Below are 27,909 nucleotides of genomic sequence, written 5' to 3'. Positions count from 1 at the left end.
TGAGTTTAAGTTAAACACCCACATGAATTTATTAAATCCAGACTGTGTTAAAGGGCGGCGGTCTGAGAGGAGGGGGCGGTCGGGGGACGAGGGACAAGATGATGGATGGCCATGAGCATCCCAAAGGGGCCCTGGTCCCTCCCCCGCCTGGCCCACCCCCCTCGGCAGCGCCGCCTCGGCTTCACCATGATTCCCAATGGTGCTGGGCTGGCGGGGCGAGATGGCTGGAAGAAACACAGGAACAGACGGACAGATGGCGCCTCTACAAACCACGTGCTCTGGCCTGCCCCGGCCCCTACACCACACATGGGGCCCTGGTCCAAGGGGGCCCCCAGCCGCCCCGGCCCGATCTGTCCAGGGAAAGGGCGACAGGGAGGAGAAGTAAAGGGCCCGGGGCGGCAGGGCGCTGGTCACCAGGGGCCAGAGCGGACGAGGACCAGGAATGGTTAATCCCTTTTCTTGTCCTGTGCTGGCTTTGGAGGGTCTTCCTGGGGCTCGGTGGCAGCAGAGCTGGCCCCCTGGGTGGGCTTGGCAGGCGGGGGCGTGGAGGCCTCCTCCCTGGCGGCGGCGGTGGTGGCTGTGGCAGGGGCCGGGGTGGGGGTGGGAGGGCCTCTGTTGCTGTTGGGGCCTCGCCACTCATGCCAAACTCGTTCACCCGCGTGGGGTCGACGCGGTAGATCCACCGTTGGTAGAGGTAGATGAAAAAGACCACATCTGGGGGTGGGGTGAGGGGGCAGTGTGAGAGGGAGGGGCCGGCCCGGCCCACCGTCCCGTGGGGTGGGGAGTCCTGCGAAGACTGGCCAAGTCCCTCAGACTGGGTCCCCGGGCAGGGCTGGGGCCAGGGCACCTCCCTCAGCCCAGGGCCCCGGGTCCAGCCCGCGCGTAGCTCCGCTGGGAGCCTCCCTGCCGGCCCGCCCGCCAGGCCTCACCATCCCGCAGGCAGCCGATCCGGTACATAACGGGCATCTTGATGACAAAGGCGAACAGGTCATCGATGAAGGTGTTGAGGGCTTTGTAGGTGAGCATGCGCCAGGGAAGATGGGCCACAGACTTGAGCTTGTAGTTGATGAAGAGCTGGGGTGTCATGGTGATGAAGCCTGTGATGGTGGTGAGGGGACACCCATGAACAGAGAAAGGGACGTCCTGACCCCGACCTCTGACCTCACTTCCGGCCTCCCTCCTCTCACTCACTCTGCTTCAGCCACACTGGCCTCCTCTCCGCTTCCAACCCCCAGGCACACCCTACTTCAGGGCCTCTGCACTGTTCCCTCCTTGGCACCCTTCAGGGCTGTTCACACATCTCCTGGGAGGGGTCTCCCTGACCACCCTCTGATGTGTACCCCTCACCTCAACCCCTTCCCTGCACCCATTACATGCTGTAAGTCACTCGTCTGCTGTTTTCTCTGTAGGTTCCCCTGAGAACGAGGACTGAAATGCACTGTTCACGCCTCCCAAAAGCCCCCCGACGCCCAGACCAGGCATCCCTTCAAGGCTCCCCATGTGCCACCCCTGCCCACCCCGGGCTGTCCCTGTCTCCCACACTGGACTGCGAGCCCCGGGAGGGCCGGGCCAGGCTGACTTGATCACTGCTGAATCCCCAGTGCGGCCCAGTGGGGCGGAGGGACATCTGCTGGGCACCTGCCCCAACTGGCGGGCCAGGCCTGCTCACCAAAGGTCAGCAGGAAGCCATAGAGCATGCTGAGCACCCAGGAGTACCAGCCCTTGTGCTCCAGGTATAGGAGGCTGTAGACGGCATAGCAGCCCAGCAGTGGGAAGAGGATCCAGGACAGGTACCGAAACGCCATCTGTGGGGCACAGGGTGGGGCTGGGACCCGGCTCCTTGGGCCCCACCTGGCAGCCGTTCCTCATCCTCACCCACCCACACCTGGTCTGGCAGGTCGGCCTGGGGGAATTTCCAGGTGGCTCTGGGAACTTTGGATTCAGCTAGGAAGTATACAAGGCAGGTGGGTGACACTAGAGGGTGTGACAGGCCATAAAGCGTGGGCCTGTCAGTCAACAGGCAGATGCCCCGCCCCTCCCCACCTGCCCATACCCCGGTACCCCAGGAGTGTGTGGTGCTTGGAAACCTTCCCCACGGCCCAGTGTGGGGGACACTCACGTCATCATACACTTTGGTTGAGGACTCGACGTATGTGGACTTGTCTTTGAACGTTGGGCGGGGAAAGAGTCCTGCCACCTTGTGCTCCCGGTCCAGCTACAGACAGGGACGGAGGCCGTGGTCGGCTGCCATGCCGGGTCCCGCCCCTCATGCCTGTCCTTCCTCACCGTTCCTAATTCCCCTGCCCCATGTGACCCGAAAAATCCCCTGGTGTGAAAACCCCCTTGGTCTTGGGAGTGTGGCAGGCATTGGGAAACCCCCAGGGCCAGCTCCAGGGTCTGGCTGACTGACAACCCCCCCACCTCTGATGGCCCCCAAAACAGCATGGCAGCCTGGCCTTACCCGGACATCCATGACCTTGGTGATCTTCCAAAGGTCGATGAGGACCCCGATGAAGACGCTGACCTGGACCACGAAGTTGGTCTCGTTGTCCAGGATGTAGAGGAGGACCACAAAAGACTGGAAGACGCCGAAGAAGACAGAGCGCACAGACAGGCCTTCCAGGGACTGCCGGCTATTCCAGAACTGGATGTCTGTGTGCGAGAGTTGGGGGGAAGCAGGGAGGCTGAGCCAAGTGCCTCCTGTGGCTCCCTCAGGCCCCACCCTCCTCAGGCCCCTGGGGAGGTGCTGGGTAGGCCAAGGGGGAGGGGTGCACATGCCTCTCCGTTCCCATGTAAAGCCTCTGCTGGAGCACCGGATAGGCAGGACCTCTGCAGTCCTCACGCCCAACAACCCCCAGGGCGCAGTCCCTTGACTGGTGATGACCACCACTGCCACATCCCAAGTGCTCACCACCCACCACCATTGCCACATCCCAAGTGCTCACCACCTGCCAGGTGCTAAGGGCCGTCAGAGAAGCCACTTCCCTGAGGCCTCAGAGCCTGGCCTGGCGGAATTTGGATGAAAGCTGGGTCTGTGTGACACCAGATCTAGGCTGTCCACCCTCGTGCCGGGCCACCTCCCCGGATGAGAAGACCTGGGACACACGCTTCAGGACCTCCTCCAGCCCACGGTCCCGAAACTGTGAGGAAGGGGCCCACAAACATCTGGGGTACGCGCAGGGGCCCCAGGCTCTGGTCTGAAACCGAAGCTCCTTCCACGGCTGCTGGACCCCGCCCAAGGGGCCCAGGTCAGCCCCTCTCTGAGCCCTGGTTGTCCTGTAGCCACATGGAGGTAACAGCACTGTCTGACCCTGCCTGGCTGAGCGTCGAACACCTGCAGCCAGAGGAGGCCACCCCGCAAACGCCTGTCTTAGGGAGGCGTCGCCAGGCCCGAGGTCACAGAGGGCCAGCTTTGCACTCGGTGACTGAGGGCTGTGAACGCTGGCTATCCGCCCCGCCCTGGTTCTGATTCCAAAGCTCTCGAACACTCGGCAGGCTCCCGCTCAGACCCTGAGATTTGAAGGGACATTCACAGAATGCCCCCAATCCTAACCGGGAAGAACACACGTGGAGACGGGGTTCTGGCGAGGGGATCTGAGTCCTGCTCCAGACCAGGGAGGCAGCAAGCCTGGTGTAAAGTGGGGCCTGCCCAGGACCCAGACCCCTGCATGACCTGGGTGAGTGACCACCCTCTCTGTGCCTTTTTTATCAGGAAAAGAGGGACCCCAGCTGACTCAGCTCACTAGGTCTCTGTTCAGTTTTGATGTGACAATCTAGAATGGAATGCTCAGCCATGGCAATGTTGTCTTGATAATAATAACATCTGTCACTACCGCCACTTCCAGAAGTTGCGGAGCAGCAGGCCTTCTTTAGACTGGGTTCTGCAGGAAGGAATGAGTGGCTGGCAGGGCCCAGAGGATGAAGGTGGGTGCTGAGCTGGCCGCCTGGGTCCGAATCCTGGCTCTACCCATTGGGAGCTGTGTGACTGCAGGCAAGTTACCTAACTTCCCTGAGCCCCTGCTTCCTCGCCATGAGCGTAGGGGTAACGACGAGCTTCCTGACGGGGCTGTGACTACGGGGACTCAACGAGCTCACTGGAGACGGCCCGCAGAACAGTGCCTGGCACGTGACCAGTAGCCCTCAAACCCTGGCCATCACCACTGTTGGTCTTTGGAACCTAGGGGCCTTCTGAGGACAGGGCTGTCACCTTCCCATTCAGGTGGGCCCCACCCACCCAGCTCTGAGGGACCTTCCCCAGTGGGCAGCCTGCTGGGCAGGGTGATGGGAGCAGCTCTGGGGCTTCCCTGCTCCTGGCCTTGGAGTTCCCCAGCCCGGCCCCTCCCCTGGCACAATGCCTAGTGGATGGGAGTTTCTGGACTGGGAGTTTTGGGGCCATCGCCCTCACCAGTTCACTAAACCTCTGGAGAGGGGCTGAGAGACCCAAGATAGGGGGAGGACCTAGGCGGAACGAAGAGAAAAGGTAGGGGGCAGGCCCTATCCCCCCACCAGGCACCCTCCCGTCCCCTGCCCACCCCCCACAGCCTCTCATAGACCCCAGGGTCCCGCCCCTACCATTTTTGAAGGCCAGGAACTCAAAGACACTGTGGACGATGGACACGATGATGGTGAGCGCCAGCAGGTAGGGGTTGGTCTCTAGGAGGGCAACCTGGGGGGGAGGTGCCCGTGAGCACTGCCGTGCCCTCGCCAGGGCACTGACTGACGCAGCACCTGCATTAGCCCACCCCTCTCTCCTCCTGGACCCCGAGAGGACCTGCTGATATTCTCTACAGACCCGACCCCTGGGCTTCCCAGAGGGAGAGCATGCACTGGCCGGGAGGGAAGCGCGTGAGAGAGAGGCAAGTGGAGAGGCAGGCTAGCGATGCAGAGAGAGAGATGGCGAGACAGAGACAGCGACGGGGAGAGAGGCGGCGTGACGGAGAGGACAGTCAGAGCGGAGCCCAACGCGGACGACAGCCCCAGGCAGGCACGGCCCGAGTCTCAACATCACAGACACAGGCAGAGGAGGAGGGAGATACCAGGCGGTTGTCAAGGACACAAGTGACAGGGAGCAGAGAGTCAGAGCCCGAAGTCCGGGAGAAACGAGCTATGGGACAGAAGCAGGCAGGGGCAGGACCGGACCTAAAGGGCCTGGGCGGGAGGACAGAAAAGCCGCGGCGAAGAGGACCGCAGAAGCCTTGGAGACGCGATCCCCAGGGGCAGCCAGGGCTGAAGGCAGGGAGGGGGCCTGAGAGGTTGTGAAACCGGGCAAGGGAGCCAAAGGTCCCCGGTCCTCCGGCTGGCCTACTTCCCCTTCCCGTCCCATAGCCCAGGAGGGCGCTGGGAAGCCCCCGGCCCCCGCCTCACCTTCACGGAGTCTTGCTCCTCGTCTGACTGCTCGTACAGCTCGTCACCCAGGAAGTTCCAGGGTGACTTGGTGCTCTGGGCGGCGTAGAGCTGCCAGCGCCAGAGCGAGAGCGGGCAGAAGGAAACGCGGAGCGGGAGGCTGGCCAGGCTCTCGTTGATGGGGTAGTAGTCCTTCTGCAGGTTCCAGTAGTCGTTGAAGTAGATGATGGGGTAGTAGTCGCCGCTCACGGCATCGAACTTCACGTCTGCGGGCGCAAAGGGCAGGGCGCCGCTCAGCCTGGGCTGGCATCGCAGGTACCCGTGAGGGTGGAGAGACCCCTCAGGCCTCCCAGGACAAAGGCGGCAAATTGAGATGGGACCCCCTGACAGAGACTGGAAGGTGGGACATTTTTCAGGTGCACCATGAGGAGCTGAAGGGCCGTTTGACCCCCATGAAGGGGACAGGGCAGGAACAGCCAGGCAAGCCCCAATGAAGGGGACGATTCTGGCTCAGCTCCAGCCCACGGCTGCCCCATGGGTGACCACATGTCAGGGTTTTGTCAAAGAAGTCAGAAATCTGGGTTTTTAAAAGATGCTGCCCCAATTTTAAAAGTCAGCAACTGATGCATATTTTTTGAAAACAGACTGTGGGCTGTGGGAGCCGTGTCCGCAGACCGGTTTTGGCATACTGGGTGGTCAGTGCTGGAGTCACAGAGGGTATGCGAGGAAGGGAGGGTTTAGGAGGGGAGGGGCAGGGCGGGGAGCTTGGGAGATAAAGACCCAGCCCGGAGGAGACCCAGGAGACCCAGGAGACCAGGCTGTGGCTTGGTCAGGAGCCCGGGGGCTGGGGACCTACACTGGTCCAGCGGCGGGGGCACGCTGCCCTTCACCCACGGCGTGTGGTCGTCCACGATGTTGATGGTGATGTTGGGGTGCCAGTGGGAGATGACCTCCACAGGCCCATAGTCCTCAGCCCTCTGAGGGAAGAATGGAGGGGGTAGGGCTCAGAGGCACCTGTTCACTTCCTCGAGGGCCCCGTGACAATTGCGACAGCAGAAGAGCGACCGCCACAGCGACCCAGCCGGCCCCAAGCCCGCCCTTACAGCAGACCCTGCGACCCCGGACCCCGAGCCGCCTGACGGAGCAGAAAGCCTGGGCCTGCACATCGGATGGAACTGCATGCCGGGCGGCAGAGCCGGCACCACGTGCGGCCTGCACACTCAGGGACCTCCTGCCTGGGACCTCCTTGCAGGGAGAGGAAGGCTCTTGGCCCCCAGCCAGCCAGGGAGAATTCCCATGGGAGCCCGGTTATGGGTCTCTACTCTGTGTCCGGCCGAGCCTGGGCTGGGGGCCTGGCTGCCTGGGTGTGAATCCCACCCTGCCACTTCCTGGCAATGACACTCGGGCAAGTCTCCCCATCTGACAATGGGAACAGCGATGGGACCCCCCTCCCCCGGAACTCTCCCAACTCCCTGAGAGGAAGCTCTGCTTCTTAACCATTTCCAGAGAGGGAAACTGAGGCTCAGAGAGGCGAGGAGGCTTGACCGAGTCGAGTCCACGGCAGCACGGTGGTGGGCCAGATGAGCGCCCACGGCGGCCCCTCAGGTTTACCTTGATCATTTCCGGGTCGGCTTCCGTCTCTCCCGTCAGCAGGTTCTTGGTTTTCTGGAATCGCCGGCGCTTGTATTTGTTGATCACTGCGGGAAGGGGCAGGGACAGGGGAGAGGGAGTGGACATAAGACCTGCTGGTCCCTGGTCCCTCTGCCACCAAAAGCTGCCCACCGGTCTCCCGGCTCCCACTCTTCCATCTGCCACCTGGTGACAGCGGTGGCCAGCAGGCCTGAGCTGCCTGCCTTCTCAAGCCTCAGCGGCCTCGCTTTCCCCATCTTTGCAGTGATACCAACAGCCACCAAACGGCTCCGGGCAGAAACATGGAGTCTTCTGGCTCCAGAATCTGCTGCGTTCATTCCATCCTGCCTATCCTGAGGACACCCGCTCCAGCACATGCTTCCACTCCAACCACAGCTGCCACCTCCAGGGCCCCACACTGAGCCACACCAAGTCCCCCTCCCGGGCGACTACAGTCCCCTTCTCACCGGCCTGCTGGCGGAGCCCGTGCCTCCATATGGCTTCTCTGCACGGCAGCTGAAAACTCTTAAACCAACTGTCTGATTGCGCCCTCCCGCTGCTTCTGAAGCCCAGAGGTTCCCACTGCTCGAGCAGGGGAACTGTTATGCTCACGCCCACCCCCTGCAGCCTCACCCTAGCCACCTTCGCCCACCTCACCCCTCTCTCCTCAAATGTGCCAGCCTGGGGCCTTCAGATGCGCTGCTCCGTCCCCCTGACCCGTATCCACCACGGCTGGAACCTTCCTGGTTGGCTCCTTCTCACTCTCGAGTCCCTGGTTAAATGTCCCCCTTCTACAGGACGTCCGTGCCCACCCGCCCAAGGAGGCTCCCCAGACATGTTCCTCCCCGTATTTCCTTCACAGCTCTCCATCACTGCCAATTTACTTGTTTGCTGTCTGTCCCCTCAACCCAGGAGGGTTTGCTTTGGACACTGGCGTACCCCCTGCACAGGTGCCCAGTGACAACTAGTAGAATATGTGAACGTAAACAGGCTGGCTGGGGACAGTTCCAGAGAAGGCCCGGAGCCACCAGTGTGAGAAATACTTTGGGACTCTACACCCCCAGCAGGAGTGGACCTCACTTCCTCTTGCGGAGGCCAGGCTCTCTGCCCCCTGAACCACGATCTCCCCACGACCCTGCCTGGGTACTCTTCAGCTCTGCCTTATGCCAGGACAATATGCAGACTGCCCCTCCTGTGACTTCTCCATCCTGCCCCCAAAGGCCAGGAGAGATGTGAAAATGGGAGAGGGAACTGGCAAAAAGGAGGACCCAGGAGTCACATCCTGGCCGTATGTCCCATGAGCTGAGGGACGCTGGTGAGCTACGTCATTTCCCTGGGCCCCAGTCCCTCCTCTGGAAAATGGTGCTAAAATCCCCACCACTTCTTGGTAGGACCACTGTAAACTCTCTGCTCTTCAGAGCCCAGCCAGGCGGAGCATCCCTGCACGTCCCATTTACACGAACTACAGAGTATAGATCCCTCCCACCCATCCAGAGCCAGGGCTCGGGGCTTCTGGACCCCGTGCATGCATTCACGTTCAAAAACACTCCAGGAACGGACTTAGGGCTTCGGCCCAGGACCTGCTGCTCTTACTGCTAACACTAAGCCCACCCCTTACTTCTATCACTATTAACACATTTGAGACCTCGCCCCCATGACCAGGGGGAGCAGGAAACAAGCAAGGGTGGGCAATCTGAAGAATGAATCCTAGGGGACATGCTCGCTGCTGTTCCACACCCAGGAGGGGCTGTCCAGGGGAGGGAGGAGCTGTGTCCGCCAGGACCTAGGGGCCTGGAGGACAGGGTGCAGGAGACTTTGGCTCCGGTGGAGAACATTCTACAACCTGGCAGGACCTGGATGAGATTATAATATAAAAACAGACCTGGCTTCTGTGAGGAGGAAAGAGCCCTCTTTCCTCAACGTTAAAGATTCTAGAGCTGCACCAGCCAAGGCAGTGGCTGCCAGCTACGTGAGGATAGTGGGCAGTGACAACCGGCTGACCCAAATGGAAATGTGTTGGGAGCGGAAAACACACACCGGATTTTGAAACTTAGTGCAGAAGAAGAAAAAGAAGGTAAGATAATTTCATTAATTTTTATACTGATTACATGTTGAAATGACAATGTGTTGACTTTAATAAAATTATTATTAACGTTAACTTCATGGTTTCTTTTAGTTTATTTATTTTTTCATGTGGCCACTAGAAAACTTAAAATGACTCTGGCTGGCACTATGTCTCTAGGAGGCCGTGCTGCTCTAAAGTACTGATTGCTGGCCCTTTGGGGACAAGGGGGGCTCCTCTGCTCTCACTCATGCTCTGCCCTGGAGTTGGCGGGTGGCCAGCTCCAAGGGGTCCCGGCTATGAGGCAAGCCTGAGTGATCTTGATTCTGGTGGGCTTTCCAGGTCCACTAGCTGTAAATTGTTTTGCAGACAACGCCGACATCTGACATAGTGACCAGAAACACTACCTGGCCACACAGCGACACGGATCACGTTCGCCTAAGACAAAACCACAAAATACTGGCACTGATGGAGATAAAGAAGATGCACGTGATCTACAGCCACGCCACCCTGAATGTGCCCGATCCCGTCTGATCTCGGACGCTAAGCAGGGTCAGGCCTGGTTAGTACTTAGATGGGAGACCACCTAGGAAGACCAGGTGCTGTAAGTATAAAAAATAGAAAAATATAAGGGATTGCAATCTGTGAGGTCCTTGCAATTTGTGAGGTCAACCAAGGGTGGCCTTGCCTAAAAAAAAAAAAAAAAAAAAAGATGATGCACACGAGCAGCCACCCACCTGGGTCACATTCAAGGCAACCTCTGAAGCGTCAGGCACATGTACCCCAGACCCCTGACAAATCTCACTTCTGAGGACGTCTGTGGGGACAGCCCCTCAGCTCACAGTGCACAGGTCATCACGCAGAGCACACTGCACACACACCCACCTAGAATAGTGTTCAGCACACATAGCAGGAGTTTTCCAAATCAGTTTTGGGGACCAGCATAGAGTCAACAACATTTTGTTTCATCCAGTGTAGATAATAACAAAAAAAAAATTATTATCTTTTGGGATGTTTTTGTACCAAAAGAAGTAGAAAGACCTAACCCGCACGAACAGAAGTACATCTGTTACTGTGCCACACGAAACGGCCGATGGATTGTCACCAAATCCACAGGCAGAATAAAATAAACAAAATTCACAGGAGAGGAACAGAGCTTTCTGAGAAAGGCTTCTCCAGATCTGCTGAAACTCAAATATCGGGACAGATTCCTATGACTGCCAGTCAAGAAACAATGGACAAAGACACAAAGAGCGAGTAAAACATGCCAAGACTCATTAATTTCACGGAAAACAAGAAGCTGGACAGGAAGGAAAAAATAAACTACTTTCGCTGTGTAGTTCAGATGTAAATAAGAGTCACACACTCCAAGTCACCTGAACGCTGAATATTAACCTAATCGAAATTATGTTCCTGTGTTGGGATTTCCTCTTCCAGAGTAGGAGGTCAAGACATAGTATCTAAAACCGAAAAACCAAGTAATTGTGCTATCTTGTTGTTGGATGCTTTGGGGATTAAGCAGCAGAGGAAATGCCTAAATGAACTTGAAAGCAGCTGCCTTTGGGGGATGGGAACTGGGGGCGGGGGAGAAGGAGGAACAGGAGACTTATGAGTTTCATTATTTTGTTAATTATTTGAATTTTAAACCACACACAGTTGACCCTTGAACAAGGGTTTGAATTGCGAAGGTCCACTTCTATGCGGATTTTTAAAAATAAATACCTGTATTGTTTTTGATCCGTAAGGGGGAGGGCCGACAGTGTGCACTGACCTACGCCATTTTATATATGGGACCCGGATTTTGGGAGCCAACGATACCGAGGTCCCTGTAGATACCGAGGTCCCTGTAGATACCGAGGGACAACTAAGTTTTGGGGAAGTAAAAAAATTATATGTGCATTTTCAACTGTGCAGAGGGCTGTCACACCACCAACCCTTGCATTGTTCAAAGATCAACAGTACTTGGAACAAGAGATTAAAAATATTTTTAAGATGCCCTGGGCAGATAAAACCTGTTTCAATATAAGGTTGTTACAAATGGCCAGCCTGACTCAGGGCTTCCTGAGGGTCACTCACAGTCCTAGGGTTTGTCCATCTGATTGAGATTCCCCAGCCAGTGGTCAGCGAGAACGAGAATGGGGGACCTTATCCAGTGCCAGGGCCCTTGGCACCTTGCCTCTGAAAATGCAGGGGACTGCTCGGAGGTGTGTGTCCGGGAACGAGCGCTCACAGCACAGCTATGCAGGACCTGTGCAAATGGGCCACCTGGGAGCCAGGCACTGTCCCACAAGACACTCTAAGGACAGTCCATACGTGCACCACCCATTCACACAGGCTGAGTTGACACATGCGATCAGAGCTCACACTGGATGAAAAAAGTCTCAAAGCTCCTCCCTTCTCCCTCTGCTCATTTAATCAATCCATCGTCCATTCACAGACTATTCTAAAGCAGGGGTCCCCAACCCCAGGCCATAGACCGGTACCGGTCCATGGCCTGTTAGGAACTGGGCTGGCCACAGGAGGTGAGCAGCGGGTAAGCCAGCGAAGCTTCACGTGTACTTGTAGCCGCTCCCCAGAGCCAGCGTCATGGCCTCAGCTCCACCTCAGATCATCAGGCATTAGATTCTCATAGGAGCATCAGACCCTGGTGCCACAAAGGTTGGGGACTGCAGTTCTAGAGTGTCAGTCACCCTATCGCCTAGTCACAGACGATCCTTAAGCATCGACTTCTGCCAGGCCCAGTACTGCGCACCAGCCGGCCCCATCACCTCCCCTTCAACAGTTCTCTGTCCAGCTGCTCTTCCTAAGCCCACTGACCTCCCATCTGCGCGAGAGGTGTCCACAGAGGCCCCATGTGCGGCCCGTCAATCCTGGGCTCCCGGGGCTCAGGGCTCCCGCCTGCCCTTGTGGACCTGGGGTGAGAGGCCCTGCACCACCAGCAGTGTCCAGGCTGCCGGAGCCTCGATCGGGGGTCTGGGCTGCGGGGGCTGACTTACTCCGAGACATGTGGACAGTGGCGAGCCGGCGGTACAGGGCCTTCTGCCGGGGGTCTGGGTGGAAGCCACTCTTGGTAAAGTAGACGTGGATGTAGATGGAGCCATTCTGCTGGACGCTCTGCAAGGGGGCAGACAGGGAGAAGGGACCGCTGTAGCCTCTGCCAACAGACACCCCAGCGGCTTCCCCACCCTGTTCTCAGGCCGGCAGGCAGTGAAGGTGAGTGGTTAAGAGCCAAACACTGGAGTCAGACAGACACTCAGGTTCGGATCCCAGCTCCGGCATGCCATGCTGTGTGGCCTTGGGCTTCCCGTCGCTGACCTCAGTGCCCACCGGCAGGATGCAGGTCATCAGGGCTGAAGGCCTAGCAGTGCTGTCGGGATCACCCCAGAGCACCCAGCAGGTCAGCCGGGAACACAGTAGGAGCTCAAGGAATGTCAGCGACCTTAGTTCATTCAACAGTCAAACAGCAGGGCCCGGACCCTGCTCTGGGCACTTCGAATGGTAACTGCCCAGCCCAGCGGGTTCTCATTCCTAAACATGCCAAGACCTCACCCCCACCTCCCACGCAAGCCGACGGGGGCTTAGGCAGAGGGTTACGAGACGCACAGTGAGTGAGTGGATCCGAACCCCGTCTGCGGGCTCCGGGCAGCTCCGCCTGTCGCCATCGGCGTCCCGCCTCTCTGCCCGTACCTCTACCCCTATCTCCTGCCTGAGAGTGGGGACTATGCTCACTCCCAGCAGGCACAGATGGGGACACTGATGAGGGGCACGGGTGGGTGGTGAGGGCGCACCTGAGCCCTCCGCCTGACCTTCCTGTGGAGATGGGACTCGGTTGGCCACGCCGCGCCCTCCTCACTTCCCTGCCTTTGGAGTCCACCTCTGCATTCATCGCTTTTTTATGTTTCATGCTGTTTTAACATCTCAGTGGACCCAGCTGGCTAGACAGAAAATGGCCCTGTAGGGCTAATTCCCAGAGATGAAAAACAACTCGCCTGCCATGCAACACGTCTCTTATACACAAACCAACTGACCCCAAGTCTATAGCCCTATCCCCTACTTCATCTGCCTCACACATCTAGCTGCCCTCAGTCACCCAGGGCACGTACCAGAAATCTAGAGACCAGACTAGCCAGTCCTAGGCCATTTCCACTGCCCCATCTCGTTTTGCCCACAGAAGCCCCAATGAAGCAGGTGACCTAGGCACCTCCGCTCCTTCTGCTCTTGCTCGAACCCCATGTGGCCCTGTGTGGCGTGGCGGGCCCCCTCCTCTCGGGAAATGTAAGCAATGAATTCTTCTTTCAGTGGCACTGGACTCTCTGTGTGTTCACTCGGTCACCTCCATAAATTAAAATCAGGTACAACTGAGACACCCTCCCACCCGAAAGCTGGGAAGGATGGTCAGGTGCCAGTGCTTGAGGGCAGCCCTCGCTGTCCAGCTCGCTCCCCCACCCCGGGCTCACCAGGACCTGGGCGGGCCCCAAGGGCTGGGCGTGAGTAGGTGGGAGGCACCTTTCAGCACGGATGAGCCCATCTGCCTCAGAAGACTGCCACCACACCCTGCGTCCAGCCACCCCGAAAGACCAAGAGAAACAGGCAGAGCAGACGTGTCCCTCCTACCCGCTGAGATCTGCTAGGAAGAAATGAATGAGGGCAGCATCCCCAAGGAGATGTCAACTTCATTGAGTCATCAAATTAACTGACTATTCAGCATTCATTGATTCTGCACTCAGCCCCGTGCTGGGCAGAGCTGGGAACACAGCAGTGACGACAGTCCCAGCCTTACCCTCGTAGGGCTCTCAGTCCCGTCGTGGGGACAGATCCATGTCCAGGTAATACCAACCCCCCAGAGTGGCCAGGGCTTGGGTGGGAGAGCCCAGAGGGGGTGGCTACCTGAGCCTGAGTGTCAGGAAGGGCTTCTCAGAGTGGACAGGATTTGAACCTGGGGCTGCCAGGATCCAGAGCCAGACAGCCCGAGCTGAAATCTCTCACTAGCTGGGTGACCTTGGGGAAGTCACTTAACCTCTCTGTACCTTGGTGTTCTCATGAATCAAATGGAGATAACGGTTCCCACTTCATAGGGTTGCTGGGAGGTTTGGAACAGCTGGCCTGGCTTGGTACCCAGCATACAGCAAGCACTTAATCAATGCTGTTATTTTCAAACTGGGCCGCCTGACAAACTAGTGATGACTGGACACCCCCAAGGATGATCGCTAATCTCACTGGTTTAAACCATATGCAGATGTGGAGAGGCCAGGGCCCAGAGACCTCGGGAACCTGCCGGTGGCCACACGGCACGTGCACCGAGGGCACTGCCAGGCTTGAAACCTACGCTCCAGGCTGTAGGACCGGGAGCTGGTTCAAGGTCAGGCCCGTCAGCGCGAGCCACGCAGCCCTGAGGCCAGGGATCGGCGGCTGTCCCCACCTGTGGGATGTCGAGCTCAGCGAAGTGCTCGTAGCAGCCGTCCGAGTTCTCGCCGCTAGTCCAGTCACCGTACACAAGGTCGTGCTGCTCCCAGAAGAGGGCTGACGTGGCGTTGAAGTCCGTAAAGTGCTCGTGCTCTGAGATGTACACGTGCAGGTTCTGTTGGGAGGGGACAGGGGACTCAGGGCTGCTGAGGAGCCTCGGGAGGTTGACTAAAGAGGAGGAGACGACGAGCCAGGGAAGCGCTCGGGGTACTAATGTGAGCGACTTTGTGGGAAGAAGCCGGGGTCGGCAAGGAGAAGAGTGGCAGCTGGGAGGATAGATTTTCTCTGCTCTCACACCTCTACCCCGTCTGTCCGGTCTGAGTGTGTGACGTCTATGAGCAAAAGAACTGAAGAATGGCCGGCCTGGCGGTAGGAATTTGGGGTTAGGGAGGGTCAGCACCTCCCTGAATTATCCCCTCCCTTCTTGGCTTCCTGTGGCCCTCCTGCTCAGAGCGCTGTAGGCTTACGGATTAAGCACAGCCAAGGCCTGCGGGAGCATCGGCCGGCTACTGAGAACACAGCGTGTAGGGCGGCTGGGCCTCCGAGAACTCCCTTTCTCAAGACGCCATGGCCATCTTTCTCCAGCGCCCTGAAGGCCTACTGACAAAGAACAGCCGAGAGTGGTCACCCTGCCAACTACAATCCCAGAGCTGCAGAGGACCACAGAGGTGGGGGGAGCTGGGATCACTGGGGTCTCAACACTTGCCGTGGGTGTCCCTGAACCCGGCTGCTCCGGGTGCTCCCTCAGCCCGCCTCTGCCCGGCTCCCCACCCCTTCTCGGCCTCACCCTTCCTTTCCCTCCCCTGCGCACCTCCCTCTGCAACTGTGACAGTCTGAACGTACTTTTGAAATAAAAGATGCTAAGGACCCTGTTCAGATAGTTTTTAAACAACTGAGTGACTCCTTAGATGTCCCTCTTCCCCAGAGACGGCACCACCACAAAACCAAAAGAATTTACTTTTTCCTTACGGTGTCACTTGAGTGACAGGTCCAGAATGCCTCATCCCTGGACCTGTTCACGAGCCTGACAGTGCCCAGGGACCGGGCCACTGCCCATGTCACTCCTCCGCACCCTCCCCCAAGCTCTCATCTCCCGTTTCTGGCTTCCCAGCCGGCGGTTACCATTAAAGTGTCTTTGGGGAACAGGTTGCGGCTGGCGACGCGCGGGGCTCCTCCGGGGCCCACCTGGTCCTGAGGGGCCTGCCCTCGGCGGAACCAGCTGCTGATGGCCCAGATGATGAAGATCCTGGGGAGAGAAGCAGGGCAGGTGGTGAGTTACAGCCTCTTCTTTCTGATGTGGCTCCACGTGACCGCCTTCTGACTCAGCACCTGCGAGGGCCTGACCCGGGGCTGGTGACCAAACTGGAGGGTCCCTGAAAAGGCAGTCACAGGGCTGGTGAGAAGACAAGGTGCCCCCAAGGCCATGACTGCAGAGAGACCCCGGATGCCACTGTTTGCTAGTGCGGGAATCTGGCACGGCCTTGGTCTCTACGCAGACCTCCCACGGCGTCCTCCGGGAGCTCCTGGTGGCCACAGGGCCTGGGACCCTCAAAAGCTGAGACCTGGGAACCCTAATGTGCCAGGCCCCTGGAACCCCAGAGTGAGACGATCCTAAGGATCTGGAATCCCAGCATTTTAGAGGCCCAGGGCCTTAGAGAGCAACATTGTAGAACTTCAACTTAAAAAATGGAGCGGGAGAAGGTGGGTTCGTCCTGACTGCTAGCAGCAGCGGGCCAGGTTATTCGCACCAACTCTCCTGCTGGAAACGACTTGGAAAAGCTTAATAAAAATGAATACACGGAGAATATCAATATTAATAATATACATATAATTACATATCTTGATATAGCAAAAAGATATACTGCTCATACGTTATCTTTCACACATTTTTAATCAAGTTTACACACGAACCTACATAAATATGTCTTCTTAAAAGCACCGAAGATGGATGACTGAAGATTCACCAGGCAAAATCTGAAGAGAAGATTGGAACCCAAAGAAGTAAAGGGCTACCAGAAGCTTCTTTTTGTGAAAACTGAGAACATTTGCTAAGTACTTGGATAGGTGACAGAAAGAAATGCTAGCCCAAGGCTTACGCGAGGTAACCACATGCCTACCCTACAAAAAGCCAAGGGACCACGGGGCTCCAGGCCCAGGACAAGGGGAAGCAGCCAGGGCCCGGCTCCCCGGGAGTCGCAAACCAGGTCGGCGTGGCCGAAGTTCGGGACCTGGCACAGGGAGACCCTGGATGGGTCACACCCCAGGTAGCCAGCAGAAGCGAAGCGAGTCCTCTCTAGAGGAAAATGTGTTCATCCTAGGCCTGAAATTATTCCTATAAATAATTTCCCAAGTATAGTGATTAACACACAGCCAAAAGTAAGCCAGGTGCACAAGGACAAGAGACACTAGGAGTGAGAACCAGTGGAAAGCAAAATCGACATTTAAACTCAGTGGAACGCTGAAGTTTCAGAATGTGTTATAAAACTCTGAGGGAGCTTCAGAAGTATCATACTCAGAATAACATGACAGAAAAAACAAAAACGAAATGACTCTATCTCAGTTAAAATAAATGTTTTAAGAGTCAGTTTCTCAATTCACAAAACTAAATCAACCTAATATTACACGGTCTTCGAACTGTAACTGAACAGAAGGTATTTCCAGGATATGCTGTTAAAAGAAAAAGGCCAGATGAAGGTAGGTACACAGATAAGAGTCCATTTTTGGGTAACAAACTACATTGAAAAACAGCAAACCTGGGCTGGAGAGAGGGAGAAACGGGAGCGAGTGTTTAATGGGTCCAGAGTGTCAGCTGGGGAAGGTGAAAAAGTTCTGAGATGGATGGCGGTGAGGGCAGCACAATGGCACTGTCCACTCAAAATGGTCCGCTGTATGTTACATGTGTTCACCACGACAAAGGGCAAACAAACAAACAAACAAACAAACAAAACGCACCCAACCTGTATATGCAGAGAAAGATATGAAATGATACACGTCAGACTTTAAAATGGATTCCTTTCGTTGGGGGAGCAGGGGTAGAGGCAAGCAAAAACAGAACAAAAAACTTCAAAACGCGATACGGAAATTCTGCACAATAAAAACAGCACGCGGAATCAGTACATAAAAGGATCGACACCGATACAGTAGCGGACCTCCTTCGTGCATTTCTTTCTGCATTTCTTTTTAATGAATAATATAAAAGCCCCCAAGCGAAACTGCAGCAGATCGATAGTTGTGCCCCAACATCCATCTTCCCCTTCTCCCTCAACAAGAAAACTTCTAAATTTCAGCTGAACCCCTTGGCCACCCAGAGCAAAGACGATTCCGGCCTCACTTACGGCTGGGTGTGGACACGGGGTGAAGTTTTGGTAATAAAATGGAAAAACAAATGTGTTATATTGGGCTTTTGGGAAATGTCCTTAAAGAGCAAAACATCCCTCTCCTTGACTTCATCTTCCCTCCTGGAATGTGGACGTGATGGCTAGATCTTCAGTAGCCATTTTAGGCCATGAGGATTAGGGGCAACACCTAGCAATGGTAGAACAAAAAGCAGGAAGGGGTCTGGGTCACAGAAGACTGCAGAATCCTGGTCTCACGTCCAGACGGGTACGTGAGAGAGAAATAAATATCGTATTAATTCAAGCCTCTCAGACACAGCAGCTATTTAATTATTAAATGAGAAAAACACTTATTAATTACGGGTATAAAAGCTATGTAGCAAAGAAGTTAAATGCCCACCTCTAAGCAGCAAGACCTGGATCTGAAACCCAGCTCTGCCTGACACTTACTGTGTGACCTTGGCAGATTCTTCTCTAGGCCTGTTTCCTCCAGTCAAAATGGGGATAGAAAGTTACCTACCTTGTAAGGTTGTTTACAAGCATTAAATGCATTGAGACACACATATGCAACGATACATATATCCTCTAAAATGGAGCCTGATACAAACTCAGTAAGTAGAAGTGTTAGTTATTATTGTTATTTTCATTATAGGAAAAAGCCGTACATAAAACTTTGGAATGGAAGAACAGTAGGAAGGAATTCTAGTGAGGGTGGGGTGCCTCCTTCCTGAGCCCTAAACCATAAGGACAGGATCAGGTGCGAGGACTTGTCTCTGCCTGCAGAAGCCATGGAACCCTGAAGTCCAGGGGTCTCAGGGGCCACGGCCCGGCTGAGCCATCCGCTGCCTCCCCAGGAGTCCCCAGGGCACATGGCTGGGGACGGTCTAGATTTGATATCTCTGGGGACCCCTCCGCCTCCAAGAGAGGCTCCCGCTTGAGTGAATACACCAAGGGAGAGTTTGGGGGCAGGGACGTCCAAAGGCAGCTCTGTCCTGGCTTAGTGTGTGGCCTACGGGGGTCTACACCCCTCTATACTTCTGAGTCCCTTTCTGTAAAACAAGGCAGACTAGACCAGACTTTTTTAGGATTCTAGATCCCCAGCCCCGTGAAGAACATGCGTGTACCCATATTCCCACAGTTTTGGAGACTCTCTCAGACACCTCATGGACACTGCCCTCCATCCATGCATCCCAGGACAGAAAGCCCTGCCCAAGGATGCCAGGCCTACAGGGGACAAGCCCTCACCTAACGCTTTGCAACTTTCCAGAGTAAGCAAATAAAAGAGACTAAATCCTCCCTCCCACCTCAAATAGGGTTAGGAAAAAATTTTAAAGATATGAAAAGATGTATAATGAAAACTCTCCCCTCAACCCCATTTACCTGCCCAGTTCCCATCCCGCCCCCTCTCCAGGTAACCACTGGTGTAATCTGAGGATGTGCTAAGAACCACGGACTTTCTGCCCCGCAAAAAGGCCATTTCAGCGCAATCTCTTTGAAGCTTCAGGGAGTTCATACACGCCTGAAAAAAATCCTAAATTCTATTTTAATAACCCCAGATGAGACTCTGAACCAATGTTTAGCGCTTCCCAGTTGTAAAGAAAGAGAAGGAAATTAGCCTCCGCCATGGCTGTATTAAAAATGCCCATCTGAAGGAAGTTCCTTTATGTACTGATGTGGAAAGATTTCTAAGATATATTATTAATTAAAAAAAAAAATCAAGGTGCAGAACTGTGTAACATAAGCTACCGCTCATGTAAAAACAAAAGGAAAGATAAAAATAATCTTTATTTGTAGCTGCTTGAAGCACGAAAAAGAGAAACTGGTATATAAGAAAATTCTAAGTCCTATTGGACACGGAGTCGATGGGGAGGAGAACGGACAGAAGGGACAGAAGCTCCACAGCTGAAGAAGCTTGGGGTACATGTCAGGAATGACGTATGCATGTCCTGGCCAAAGAGAGCAGCTTCTCGGGGTCCCGTGTGATGCTCTCAGAGGACAGTAGGCAGACAGGTCTGTACCGAACTAGAAAGTGATCGGTGACTGCGCTGAGAATTATGGGCTATTTCTTGGCTGTTCCTCTTTATAATATATGCTCTAAGGTTTTTTGCTCTTTTTTTTTTTTTTTTAACAGTGAACAAAAGCAATCTGAAAAGCAATCGTGGCCAGCTCTGAGCGTGTGCCAGCTCCTGTGCCCCAGCTGACATGCATTCTCATGGAATCCTTTTGATGATCTGTGAGCTAACGGTCGGGATTCCTCTCTGAGGTGGAAACTCAGGCACCAGGTCACACAGCTCAGAGGCGGGGAGCTGAGATGACAGAGCAGGCCTGTGCTCTCAAAGTCTGATGTTATCTGCCTCCCAAATTTCAGTAGCTGATCCCCTATATTGGGCAAGCGGGCTACTCATTTTTTTCCTATTTTGAACAACTGTGAGCATTCTTACATATCGCACTTACAGCCGGTTACGGGCATGTTTATGGGATGACCACCAATACGTTGTACTTTTTTGTTACTTTCTTTATACTCTTTCGTACTGTTTGAATTGTTTTATTTTGTACAATAAGCATGAATTATTTATAAGTTTAGGGGGACACAACTAAAAAGATAGCAAGGAAGAGATGAGTCGTTGCTGCCCCCCAAAACCACTGTCCCGTTCTTCCTCAGTAATAGAACTCCTGCTTTTCGGCAGGGTGCTCGGTTTCCCAAAATAAAGACCACACTTCCCAGGCCCCCTTGCATCTGGCCATGGCCACGTAGGAACGTTCCAGCCAAGGGCATGGCTGTGTTAAACAACTGTGTCCTACAGTTCCTTGTAGCTGATAATAACTGCATGGCCTGGTCTCTTGACCATTTTGCAAAAACACCTCTCCAGCAAGAAGAGCAAATGGACTGTCACCAGGTCTGGGCGGGCAGAGACAGAACCCACGGTAGACCCACCCCAACCCCTAGCCCCACCCCGGTTTCTCTCCGGGGCCCAGTCAGAGGCTGGGCTGAGAGAAGGCAGGCCCTGGGCTCCCACTGCCCAGGAATAGCTACATGAATCCACGCATAAGAGGGTCCCCACCAGCCAGTCACGAAGGGACAGACTGCACGACTCCACTTAAATGAGGTACCCGGAGCAGTCAAATTCAGAGACGGAAAGTAGAAATGTGGGTGCCAGGGGCTGGGGGGAGGGAGAAATGAGGAGTTAGTGTTTAATGGGGACAGAGTTATAGTTTGGGAAGAGAAAAAAGCTGTGGCGTTGGATGGTGGCGCTGCTTGTACAAAATGTGAATGTACTTTATGCCACTCGACACTACACTTAAAAACAGCTAAAATGGTCAATTTTATGTAACATACATGTTGTGACTGAACTGTGTCCCCCCAAAACTCATGGTGATGTCTTCGTCTTCATACCTCAGTGACTATATTTGGAGCGAGGGACTGTAAAGAGGTGATTAAGGCTAGGGGAGCTCCCTAGGGTGGACTCCAATGCAATAGGACTGGTGGAGGAGGTCGGGACACAGACACACGCAGGGGAAAGACCATGTGAAGACACAGGAAGACTGCTGTCTACAAGCCAAGGCGACAGGCCTCGGAAGAAACCAGACGAGCTGACACCTTGACCTTGGAATTCTAGCCTTCAGAATTGTGAGAAAATGAATTTCTGTCGTTTAAGCCACCCCGTCTGGGTTATTTGTTACAGCAGCCCTAGAATATTAATAATGTGGTATATTTTACCACATGAAAAAAAAAAACTCTATCATACAGAAAAAACAAAAGGCTCTCTGCCACTCCATCAATATGGTAACTATGATCATCCTCGATGATTTTTTTCCTTACTTCTTTATGCTTTTCTTATTTGCACTTATCTTAGCCAAAAGGCCGAGAAATGATATGCTTTTCTCATTTTAACTTTTTTCAATGAACATGAACAAAACCAAAACCACGTTGGCTCACCTGAACAGCACGCCTTTGATGACCTGCCAGGCGTTGGGTGCTGGCTGGGGTGGTGGGTTCTGGGGCTGGGTCTCCGATGGCAGGTCCCTCCCGATGCTGCCATTGCTGGTCACCTGCAGAGGACAGAGGCCAGGGTGAGGAGAGAGGATGCAACCTGAGGCATAGTTGTGTTTTAGGTACCACCTCGGCACAGGGTGAGCACAGAGCAGACCTGGTCCAGCCTGGGGGGTCAGAGATAGGACATCAGAGCTGCAACCTAATATATAGCAAGTGGCCAGTGCAGAGGAGGCACTGAGGGAAGCAGCAGGTGCAGAAACAAAGGTGAGAGACACAGTCTGACGCTGAGGATTGTCCACTGCTCCCTGGGGCCAGAGCCCAGGATGTAAGGATGCAAAGAGGTGACGCTGGGGAACGTGGCAGGTGGCAGATTCTGCAAGGCTTGGGTTTATCTGAAAGGTAAAGGTTTATCTGTGGCCGACCCTGTGCAGCACCCATCTCTCCTGGAGCTCCTGAACCAGCAGGTGAGACAGAGCATGCGCCACACTGCTGTGTGTGCACAGAGGTGCGTGCAGCAAACACAGTGCACACTGCCCTGGTGGCCAGAACCTGTGAACGTTCCCATGCGGCAGCCGGGCACACGGAGGCTCGGGGAGGCGAAGCCGCTCGTCTGCCTCATTCAGGAAGGACAACAGCAGCAGGATGACAAGGGGGCAGGCAGGCTGGGGCTTTCCGGAGGAAGACTCTTCACTCAGAAACAGAAGCTCGGAAGCAGAGAATTTCATGATATCAAATTTGAAGAGCCCAAGATGGGGAAATTCTTCCTCTCGTTGCACCTGCTAACCCTCCGGTCCTGCCCTCTTCCTTCCCACAGCTCTGTCCCCTCACCCTCAGCCTTTAAGAGGCAGGACCAGGACTGTCGTGGTCAGTCATGTGGGAGCATCACCCAGTCCAGGGCTGGCACGGAGCAGGGACTCGGGAACACCTGTGGAATCAACAAGTGCTCCCTGAAGGGCTGGCCACGCACACCCCAGCCACCCAAATCCACCCCCTCTGGGGTCTCCGCCGTCCGGTCCTCTGCAATATCTTCTGCTGCTGGCTCCCAAAGCTCTGGGGAGCAGGGACAGAGACCCCACCCCCGGCCAGACGGGGCTGCCAGAGAGCTGAGGTCAGCGTCTGTTAGATGTGTCATTTGTCACCTACTGTCCCCTTCACCAGCAAGAGCTCTTCCCTATCATCTCCTAAAGTACAGGACAGCACTGTGGTAAGGGCGGAGACCCTGGGTCTGACAGACCGAGGCCGTGGGCCTGGTCTCACAGTCCCCGATGATGAGACCCTGGGCATGTCACTTCCCCTCTATGACCCAAGGGCCAGGCTATGAAAATACTGGTAAGTTCTGTTCAGAAAAGATTTCCTTTGTGTGTTGAAAAAAATATTTCCTAAGCACCTACTGTGTGCCAGGCCCTGTGCTAGGTAGTGGGGCCGGTGGTGGCCATACAGCTCTGGGCCCCGCCTTCCCAGAGCTCAGGGTATAGAGCGAAACACACCTGCAGAAAAAGCAGGAGAATTAAAAATGGTAAACAGGAAAAGTGCTCTGGAGAAAGCAAGCAGGGGGAGACGACAGCAACGGAGGTGGGGGACAGGGCCCTACTTTGAATTGGGGGGTCAGGGAGGCCTCCACGAGGCGCTGGGGTGTGCTGGGGAGAGGGAAAGGTTCAGGGCAGAAGTTGGCCGAGGGTCAGGCGAGATCAGACGGACACAGGGACCCCTCATTCACAGTTGGCCTGGCTCCAGGGAGCACTGGAGGGCCAAGCAAGGGTTTCTAGCAAGTCTGAGCTGATTCTGGATCAAGAAATGGAAGCTTGAGGCCAGGCCAGGATTTGTAAACACATCTGGCCGGCTCCTAGGTCTGTTCTCTTATCCCAAATAGTGGACGAATTGGCTGGAAACCCTCCCAGAGAAACGCAAATGAAAACCACCACGAGATGTCACTTCACTAGGATGACCATCATGAAAACGACGGACAGTCACAAGTGTTGGTGAGGGTACAGAGCAGCTGAAACGACTGCACACCGCAGCTGGGAAAAATGGAGATGCCACTTTGACAACATGGTCGATGCTTAAAAAGTTAAACGTGCGCTGGCCATACAAAGCAGCAGTCCCATCCTGGGTCTCCACCCAAGGGAGGCGGGGACACATGACCACACGAAAGATCACACGCAAACGTCCACAGCAGCACTGTTTACAATAGCCAGAGACAACCCAACTGCCTTTTGAAAAGGGAATGGACGGACTGTGATGTACGTACACGATAGAATACTACTGAGCAATAAAAAGAACACCGCCGGAGGCAGAGAGTGGCTACCAAAGGGACAGGGAATGTTCTGAGGGCGGGGAAGTGTACTGCACTGTAGTGCACCTGTACTGTACCACTGCACAGATGTACGAAAGCCATTCAACTCTCTACTGACAATAGGCGACCATTACGGTATTTAAATCATACCTCGGGGACTAAAAAAAATAATAAAATAAAACAAGGGGACTCTCCTGCGGCTCCCATTTCCCCCAGAGCGAAGGCAAAGTCCTCCCCGTGGCCCCAAGGCCTCGCCTGATCTGCCCCCTGCCGCCTCTCCCCCCTCACTCGGCAGCTGCAGCCACACCAGCCTCCTAGCCGTTCCTCCCTCGCACTGGGCACCTCCCACCTCAGGGCCTTTGCACTGGCTGTTCCCTTTACCTGAAAGGCTTTTCCGCCATGTATCTGCGTGCCACCCTCCCTCGTCTCCTTCAAGTCTCTGTTCAAATGTCACCTCCTCAGAAAGGCCTTCCCAGACTACCCTGTTTAAACTGCAACCCCGCTATCCACTCCTCACTTCCAATGCCCCTCCTAGCTTTATCTCTGTTCATGGCACTGACTGCCATCTGACTCACTATGTATTTTCTTATTTATCTCCTTCACTGTTAGCCCCTGTCCATTCTTCTATCCTGAAGCCCTCAAACAGAATGTGAGCTCCAAGAGGGCAGGGCTCTGGATCCCCAGCATTAGCATGGGGCCTAGCCGATAGTGGGGACTCAGTACGCATTAGCTGAATGGCGGAGCTGTGGGGCACGTATCTGAGCCGATGGCGAGAAGAGCAGGCTGGCTGGAGCAGGAGACTGCAGAGGCCTGTCTGGACCCCACAGGCCGCGGCAGGGTGGTGGACACAGCAGTGACTGAGACATAGTTCCTGCCCTTGCACCTGCATGTCCAACCTCATACTCAATCCCTGGAAAATCCACTAAGGGGCCCAGGAAGTGGCTGAGACCATGAGCCTGGGCCGGGGCTGGGAGTGTGAAGACAGGCTTTCCAGCACGTCCTCAGCGAGCGCTTGGATCCGCCATGGGAATTCCACCTAGGCCCAGCCTCCGCCTCAAGTCCCATTCGTTCCACAAACACTGAGCATCTGCTCTGTGCCCGTCCTCAGCTGGGCAGTGCTGGAAACACAGTGATGACCAAGACAGTCCCAGTTCTGCCCTCCAGGGGCTCCCAGTCCAGTGGAGGAGACAGAAAGACAGTGACAACCAGGAGTGGGCGGGGCTTGGGACGGGGAACCCAGAGGGCTGTGGGAAGCCAGTCTGAGAAGGTCAGAGGGGGCTTCCTCGGCAAGGAAACATCTGAGATGTGCAGAATTAGTGAGGCTCGACCAGGTAAAGAAGGGAGAACCATGTGCAAAAGCTACGAGGAAGAGTCGGCAAGGCACACTCCTGGAAATCAAAGAGCTTCAGAGTGGCCGATGCTCTTTCTGTCCAGTTGCAATTTTGCACACGCCGGGGACATGTGGCAACATCTGAAGACGTTTTTGGTTATCGCAACTGGGGAGGGGTGTGTTCTATCGACATCTAGTGTGTAGAGGCCAAGGATGCTGCTAAACATCCCCAAATGCACAGGACAGCCCCTCACACTGAAGAATTATCCAAGCCAAATGTCAACGGTGCTGAAGTGGAAAAATCCTAGTGTAGTCTGAAGAAAAATCAGACCATGTAAGCCCTTGATCTGCTAAAGAATTTGTACTTTATCCTGAGGGCAAAGAAATAAGTCTTGAAAGGTTTTAAGCAGAGGTGGCACAAGAGAAAATGGGGGAGGGGGTATCTGTGAGCTCGGGGCAATTGGGGTGACCTGGGTCCTAGTCTCGCTGATCACCCCCACCACAGAAACTCAGAGGGGGAAAGACTCTCTTTCTACAAGCCTGGGAAACCCCTGAAGACAGGGACCACTGCTAACTCAGCAAAATATTTCCTGAGGCCACCCCCAGGCCAGGCCCCGGTTAAAGACGCCGAACCAGGTGTGCTGGGCTCTATCACACGAATCTTATCCTGGTGTCCTCCCAGGTGATATTATTTGCCCCTCCTCTTGGCAGCCTCAGTCCCTGGCATAGACTTTCGTCACCACCCTAGTCATCTAGGATTATAATTCTTCACGTGTCAGTCTTCTCTCCCACTCCACTGAAGCCAGGGACACGGCCATAGCCAACTTTGTGGCCCATCACATGCCTTGCCCTCCTGTCCAACCCCTCCTTTTACCACTGGGGAAAAAGGGTCCAAAGAGAGAAAGGAACTAGCACAAGGTCACAGAGAAAATCAGCTTCGCTCTCCCCTCCCAGCTTGTGCTGCTCTCCCCTGTACTGCCTCCCACATGTCAGTGACATCTCAGTGGGTGGGTCGACAGCACCTCACTGTCACTCCATCCAATTCCCTAAATGCCTGAAAGGTGGCTGCCTGAACTAGCTAGTATGTACTGCACCCTCAGTTTAACTGAAGTGGCAATGGGTCAGAAGGCAGCAGCACCTGGACTGCTTCCGCCACAGGATTAGTTTACGATAAAAGCACACCCATCCCAGTCCTGATCACCCTGGGTCAGCAATGTCTGGTAACTGCTACACGGAACAGACCCCAAACCCGAACTGGGGGCCCTTCTGTAAGCGCCTTAGTCTCTCTGTTCCTTGGATTCCCATCTATAAAACGGGTCTGTCAGCCTGTGCCCTTCCCCACGACGATTACCTGACTTCCCCAGAGCTACAAAACTCCCAATTAACCAATCACTGCCCAAACGTCAGGCACTGCGAGAGAGACCTGAACCACAGACCACTCTAGGAACGGTCTCGGAGCCTGGAATCGCGGAGTCGAGAACCCAGGGCGCCTGGGTACTAGTCTGCGTCCCCTCCGCGCCACAGCCTCCGGCTCGAGCAGTGAGCCTGGTGCCCGCCCGGCGCGAGCGTGCAGGGAACCCGACGCGCAACGGGGTCCCGCTCCCCGCACTGTCCGGCCTCCTGGGCCGCCCGGCCCCGCCTGGGCCCGGTATTCAAGGTCCCTTTGGGCAAGGAGCCCCCAATGCACGGGATTCCGCGCGAAGGGGCAGGACACGCCCCGTGGGAGGCCGCCGGGTGGGGAAGAACCCCTCGGGCCCCTCTCGGCCTCCGTACCTGACCGGAGCCGCCTCCCCCGGCCGCCACCACGGCGCTGCCGGCCCCGTCCGCCTCCTGCGCCGCCGCCATCTTCCCGCTCCGGGTCCCCGCCCCCGCCGCCAGCACCGCCCCGTCCCCGCCGGCGCTAGCACGATCGCGCGAGATTTTGCCCTCTGCCCTACACACCGGCCACCGTACCGGGCAAGAGCGCCTCAGCCACGCCTCACGGGAGAGCCGCTTCCGGCTTCCTACCAGCCCGGCCACCGTACTGCCCCCTGCTAGTAGTCCGTTCGTTGTCACCTAGTGGACACAGGAATTTCCGGGCCAACACGTGCGCTTCCCACGGGCTCGCTTCCTCCTGCCCCCTCTAATAGATCCTCCTCTTCTAGTTATATGAACCTTCTAGGCCGTCCTGCCCGCTTCGCCCCGCCGGTTCCTCGAGTCCTTCCTGTTCCATGATTCTTGAGCTTTCCTGGCCACCGTAACGCTCCAAAACATCCCGCCTGGGCCACGCCCCTCTCGCGTCGTGACGGAACCCTCCCGGCCACCGTACCCCGCTTCGGCGAGCACGGCTTCCGGCCGGTGCGGTCGCCCTCTGACGCGTTCCTAACGCAACCCTTTCCCCCGACAAGTTCCCTTAGCTTGTCCAGGGTACTATTTAGGGGTCCTCACAGCCACCACACCTCCGAACTAGATTCTGTCAAG

At 55.5% G+C, this 27,909-nt stretch overlaps 1 protein-coding gene and 1 pseudogene across 1 annotated transcript; one reads left to right on the top strand and one right to left on the bottom strand.

The window, feature by feature from the left end:
- CLPTM1 (CLPTM1 regulator of GABA type A receptor forward trafficking) lies at positions 1-27,331 on the bottom strand. The gene is given in 15 exon segments (XM_039866180.1): positions 1-613; positions 616-714; positions 930-1,097; positions 1,670-1,805; positions 2,120-2,215; positions 2,462-2,652; positions 4,573-4,666; positions 5,365-5,609; positions 6,200-6,320; positions 6,955-7,040; positions 12,031-12,148; positions 14,454-14,612; positions 15,620-15,743; positions 21,770-21,882; positions 27,223-27,331. Coding segments are annotated over 15 exon segments (1,989 nt in total). The 5' UTR covers positions 27,295-27,331; the 3' UTR covers positions 1-446.
- Positions 9,527-9,645, top strand: LOC120605385 (uncharacterized; annotated as a pseudogene).
- Positions 27,332-27,909: the final 578 nt, after the last annotated feature.

The sequence above is a fragment of the Pteropus medius genome, unplaced genomic scaffold (genome assembly GCF_902729225.1).
Source record: "Pteropus medius unplaced genomic scaffold, Ma_sr-lr_union100, whole genome shotgun sequence".
Lineage (NCBI taxonomy): Eukaryota > Metazoa > Chordata > Mammalia > Chiroptera > Pteropodidae > Pteropus > Pteropus medius.
This window is presented reverse-complemented; position numbering and strand designations above follow the sequence as displayed.